A 5,893-nucleotide genomic window follows, 5' to 3' on the forward strand; every position below is an offset into this window, starting at 1 on the left:
AGTGAAAGGGAGATGATCGTAAAATGATCGGAATGAAGAAACGATTGACATTGCATTTAGGCGTCATGTATAAAATGACCAAAATACCCCTCACGTGCGAAGCACGTGGGGGACTTAACGTTTGGAATTGACGACTAACGGACATAGGACTAGGCGGGTAATAAAAAGAAAAGGTGACGATGGTCCGAGTGCAAAACAAAAAATAGGTACCAAACGTGCAATTTTAACCAAACCATAAGGACTATTTCAGTACATTGTTCTATTTATTTTAATGTTCGGTTTGTTGTTTTACCCAAATCGAGAGCGGTATATTCTGATTGGCATTTACATATGCTTTTCACTCGTATTCATGAGCATAATGATGTCAATCTTTTTCAAGCCCACACCATAATTGACAATTTAAGTGCTTTTATCTAATTAGAAAAACATTGAAACGCTAGAATTAAAAGATGATTATTGTTGAATTGAATACCTTTTTAGACCTTTTTGAAAATGACAATATACACAAATAAAGTGTCAAACGACATCACAAACCACTATTTCTGTAAAGAAAAATTTCATGTACATGATATAATGGTAAAAATGTTAGTATTTGAGAAATAAATTATTTTATTAAACTTTGAATTATATTTATTTGAAAATCTAGTGACCACTATATCCTTTATTTTAAAAACTGATAATATTTTTTGGAATTTCAAAATATATATATATATATATATATATATATATATATATATATATATATATATATATATATATATATATATATATATAGTTGTATGAAAGTTTTTTTTATTTATTTAAAAGAATAATTGTAGAAAAAAATAGTTAAAAAAAGAAACTTTTTAATATACAAGTTAATTAAAAAAAGAGAAAACTATAAATTTGGTGTTATGGTTTGGAAAAAGTTACGGATTCGGTCCAAACAGTTTTCAACTTGTATCATTTGTCTAAACTGATAATTTTTTGATGGGTTCGGTTTTTGACCAATTTAAAATGGGTATTATACCCTTTTAATTCATATTTTATTTTTTAATATCTATTTTTAACATTTTCATAATTAAAAAAAAAAAAAAAAAACTCTCTCTCTCTCTCTCTCTCTCTCTCTCTCTCTCTCTCTCTCTCTCTCTCTCTCTCTCTCTCTCTCTCTCTCTCTCTCTCTCTCTCTCTCTCTCTCTCTCTCTCTCTCTCTCTCTCTGCATGAACTAGATGAAGTTCAAGTTTCTTGAGAGAGAGACTTCATCTCTTTCATAACATTTTGACAATGAAGATCTAAATTTATTCTCTAAAATATCCAAAAATCGAGTTCCTTGTCAGTGGTGATAAAAAAACCAAAAAACTTAAAAAATCGAACATTATCATCCTTCATCCTAACAAAACCGAATTATTTATCATCCTCATTCATCTTAGCAAGATTAATAAATCAACTTCCTTACCGATCTATGCAAATTCAAATTTAAAAGGTTCATATTTAATGAAAATGTCAATTGAATCAGATCGAGATTCCGATTAAAAGAAAATTTTGCATTGTATTTGTTTCTCTTTATCTTATTGGGTGACTTATGGTGGTGAATCTATAGAAAAAGAGCTATGGATATGCTCAAGTTTCATTGAAAATCTTAGTACCTACTCTTGTTTAACAATGCAAAACAACAACAACAACAACAACAAATGAAATTATCTTGTCCCTTTTAGCCACACTCTTTAGTCTTATCTCGTAGGGATCTTGTCCACCATAATTTACACCATAGTGCACCTTCGGTAGAGATTGATCCTCATGCTACTACTACGTCACCGTCTCCTACGAGTCCTCGGGTTTTTTAAGTAGTTCACAAAGAGTGCAAGAAATGAATGTTTTGGACTAAAGGCGTTGTATTAAGTAAACTATAGGGACCAAACATGTAATTTACTCATAATATTATACTTCACCGTCTGTCTTTGTAGTTCCCTTTTCACAAAGCCAGTTGAAGCTTGTCTTCTTCCGACCTTTTTCTTCCCAACTTTTTTCATATAATACTTCACCAAACCTCTTCAAATCCTTAGAGGTGAAGCAACCGGAAAGATCCAACCTTTTTCAAACATTATATATGGGTCTTTGATTCATTGTATCCACTGTTATCCACACATTATCATGGATAATTTCACTCACAGCAAAAAGGAAGAAGCATTCAACGATTCATCCATGTGCAACCCCATGAGTAGAACCTTATCAGACTACGATATCGGGGAGTTATTAAAGCAATCCATGGCTGCTGATGCCGATCACCGCGGCGATCCTTTCTCCGCCGTTGACGACGTCGTATTCGGTAATGACTACGATTGTAAGAGTTATGCCGCCGATGGTTGTTCCCCCGATCTCGCTGTTCACTACAGAAATCTGGTTTAGTTTTTTACTCAATCTGTCTCTATTACACAGTCACATACACAGCATTTTTGAATATTTTATTCGATTGTCGACATGTAGGCCCCAAATTAGAGCCACCCTCTTGTTCATTTGTTCTTTACATCATTATTATAATTACTCAGTACTTGGTTTCTGTACGTATGTTATTGTGGTTGGTGTAGCGACTGAGGGCAATGGAGCTCCTATTTTGATCCGTTTTCCATTAAAGAATTAGCATCAAACACTAGATAGAACTCGATAAAAAGAAAGCTTCATGAAGGTTAAAAGATCAAATCTTTTTTTTACCACAATAATAAACATCATTTAGATCCATATTGGGTATAGTTTTTTACCGTTTTCTTGACTTTCTTCCATAAATTACAAGATTTGGTTTTTGAATTTGTTCATATGTGTGATATTTGTTAAATCTGAAATGAAATCAGAGATCCATAGCTATGTTTAGGCAAATAAACTATTAATTGTGGTAAATGAAAAGTTCTTTTGTAAATTTTGTTGTTACTTGTTCGGTTTTTGGTTTCATTAATAGGTGCGAGATTGATCATTGATAGTATTGTACATCTGTTCAAAATCTAAAATTAGAATCAAGAAAAGTGAAAGATCGATTTTTTTTTTTTTATTCATTTGTTCATAACTTCATTTATCTCTAGTGTCTAAGGAGTTGAGAATCCATAAATGAGGTCCTTTTGTAAAAATATAGGACTCAATTAGCCGATTTAATCTATTAAGTCATTCTTTCTTGCATTAAGTTAAAAAAAACACTTTTTTTCTTTACTTTTTGGATTACAGGATATTGTAAATAGATTTTCAAGTCATGGTGGAATAACAGGGAATCCTCTTTGGTCAAGAAATCTCACTTCAAAGAATTCTAGTATCACAATGACTATGGATTCCCAATCATCAATCTGTGGTAAATATTTATTTTGTCATTTAAGTTTCACACACCAAAGTTATATGTGTGTGTGATAAAATCATAAATGATGTTAATAAATATCTGAGAAGATGATGACACAGTTGGGGAAATGAAAGAAAAAAAGAAACTAACAAAATAATATTTCCATTTATTCATCAAAAGAAACGTTACCCTTTTGAAGTTGGTATACTATATTAGCTTACTCAAGGGCAAATGTGTAAATTTGTCAGTTGAAAGTCCAACTTCAGCTACAAAACCAAAAAATGTGATTGGGGCAACAAGTGATGATGAACAATCAGATGATGATGATACAGAGATTGAAGCAGGTCAATGTGAACAGAGTAATGATCAAATGGATGTTAAACGGTTTAAGAGGTAAGAGAATTACATTGAGGGCAAAATGGTAAAAAGTTTTGACTTTCTCTATTAAGTCATTCTTTTTTCTATTAAGTGTTGTATGTTAGTTTATACGTTGAGATTATCTTTTTGGACTTAATGTGAGTGAATGACCTTTTTACCCTTCTAATGATCTAGTTTTCAAATGTCAATTGGAGTACAAGGCTTTCACACACATTTTTTCAAAAGCTACAGATTTTCAACAGCAAATATACTAAATGAATATTGTAGGCATAAATTGAAATTATAAATCAGTGTTTATTTGATATATAACTAATGAGACAAATATTAATTAAACTTCATATGATTTCAGAATGGTTTCAAACAGAGAATCTGCAAGGCGTTCAAGAAAAAGAAAGCAAGATCATTTAACAGAACTTGAGCAACAAGTATGCAATTTTTTTTTAAGAAAATTGAAAAATTATTAAACCCTTTTATAAAAATTGCAAGATTTAAAAAGTTGTGTGTGTGTTTTTAAGGTGGAACAACTGCATGGAGAATACACAACTTTGTTCAAGCAACTCACAAGTGCAAGTCAACAATTCAAAGATGCTTCAACCAACAATCGAGTGCTCAAGGCAGATGTGGAAGCATTGAGAGCTAAGGTAAAAAAAAAGAATTTCTTTTCTTATTTTGAGAACATTTTTATTTTTATTATATAATAAGGTTTATATTTACATTGTCTTAGCATAATAAGTTAATAACAATTAAGTCCTTATATTTTGGCCTCATAATCGATTTAGTTCGTATATATTTTTTTTATTCAATTAAGTCACAAAAACCGGCAATTGTATTCATTGTAACCCTTTTGCCTGGTAAACAGGTCATCCCACTTTCAAAATTTACACTTGTAGCCCATATTTTAAATTTTATTACAAATTTGGTCCAAAATTTACACTTTTGGCCCAGATTTCAAAATTTTGTTACGTATTCACCCTAAATTTAGTTTTTTTACATCTTTTTTTTTTCAAAATTTTGTTTCGAATATGTTTATTTATTTATTTTTTTGCAGAAAAAACATATTTTCACATAAAAAACCTTTTTTTTTCTATATAAAAACAATTTTTTTACAAACATTTTTGTATGCGAAATACCTATTTATAAAAACATTTTTTTTTTAAATTTTAAATACCTATTTATAAAAACGTAGTTATGTGAAAATGTGTGAAATACACTTATGTATACCCATATATACCTTAAAAAACTTTTATAAAATAGGTATTTAATCTTACTAGATTAAGTTATATCTTCATTAAACCGATTAAGTCAAAATCAAACAGCACATCATTTAGGGTTTGTTTTCCATATTTAGCTCTTGCATTTTCCCACAATACTCATTGATGTTTATATAACATCTCCTAAATAAGAACCTCTCATTCAACAAACTTTACAAATATGTGTTCATTTACACCACTTATCCATAGATAAAAACTTAGTTACACAAATCATTCTACCAAACTGATAAACCTCCATAGATCCACCAATTTTTTCAACCTAGTGTTTGCTAAAAGTACATGATGTTCTTCAAACAGGTGAAGCTGGCTGAAGATATGGTAGCTAGGGGTTCATTAACATCAAGTCTTAGTCACCTTATTCAGAATCATCTAACAACTCCTCAACTCTTCAACAATCAAAACATGTCAAGAATGGGAAATGTGTCACCAACCATAACCGTTCGTGGGGATGACCACCCTGGACTACCCTTGCCAGGTCAGCATGTGATGGTGGGCCATGCAGACATTTTCAAGAATGGTATAAGCAGTGATGCTGGAAGCTGTGTGTCTGATATATGGCCTTAGGAAATTGTCTCATTGTATCACTTGAACATAAAATAAAGAAGGGTTTGTGGCTTTTGTAACCCTCTTCGAGTTCGAGTTCTTTGTAGTTTTGGTTTATGTAAGACTTGTATTATTTGAATATGTGACATATGACTTTGAAGTAGTATAGTTTGGTAGTATTTTTGTATTATGATGTGATTGTGGATGGATAATGTTTTTAACATAGTTTGGACTAATTTTGTTAATAAGTTGATAATAAAGAAATCGAACTTGCTCTAACATGTGAAGACTTCCGATTCATGCTCTAACATGTGTGTCTGATTAGAAGCAATAACTTGTCTTTTAAAAATATACAAGTCAACACACCTTTCTTCTCGTTAGAGTATACTTTGAGAAAATTTTTAG

The 5,893-nt window shown here is 30.9% G+C and overlaps 1 protein-coding gene across 2 annotated transcripts; it reads left to right on the plus strand.

Moving 5' to 3' along the window:
• Window positions 1-1,943: 1,943 nt before the first annotated feature.
• BZIP9 (basic leucine zipper 9) lies at window positions 1,944-5,678 on the plus strand. 2 transcript variants are annotated; one of them, XM_079001037.1, is made up of 6 exons: window positions 1,944-2,380; window positions 3,191-3,311; window positions 3,545-3,689; window positions 4,024-4,099; window positions 4,190-4,315; window positions 5,243-5,678. In XM_079001037.1, exons 1-6 carry the CDS (start codon window positions 2,132-2,134, stop codon window positions 5,507-5,509), a joined length of 984 nt encoding a protein of 327 aa, XP_078857163.1. In that variant the 5' UTR covers window positions 1,944-2,131; the 3' UTR covers window positions 5,510-5,678. The 2 variants fall into 2 exon arrangements, with proteins under 2 accessions (XP_078857163.1, XP_078857164.1); XM_079001038.1 differs by lacking the exon at window positions 1,944-2,380 and adding an exon at window positions 2,416-2,663.
• Window positions 5,679-5,893: the final 215 nt, after the last annotated feature.

This window comes from Lactuca serriola, chromosome 5, assembly GCF_051521515.1.
Source record: "Lactuca serriola cultivar US96UC23 chromosome 5, Lser_US96UC23_V15, whole genome shotgun sequence".
Lineage (NCBI taxonomy): Eukaryota > Viridiplantae > Streptophyta > Magnoliopsida > Asterales > Asteraceae > Lactuca > Lactuca serriola.

Coding starts and splice junctions, on each gene's coding strand:
- BZIP9 (XM_079001037.1), top strand. CDS start 2,132: ATGGATAATTTCACTCACAGCAAAAAGGAAGAAGCATTCAACGATTCA. Junction 2,381..3,190: donor CTGTTCACTACAGAAATCTG/GTTTAGTTTTTT, acceptor TTTGGATTACAG/GATATTGTAAATAGATTTTC. Junction 4,100..4,189: donor TAACAGAACTTGAGCAACAA/GTATGCAATTTT, acceptor TGTGTTTTTAAG/GTGGAACAACTGCATGGAGA.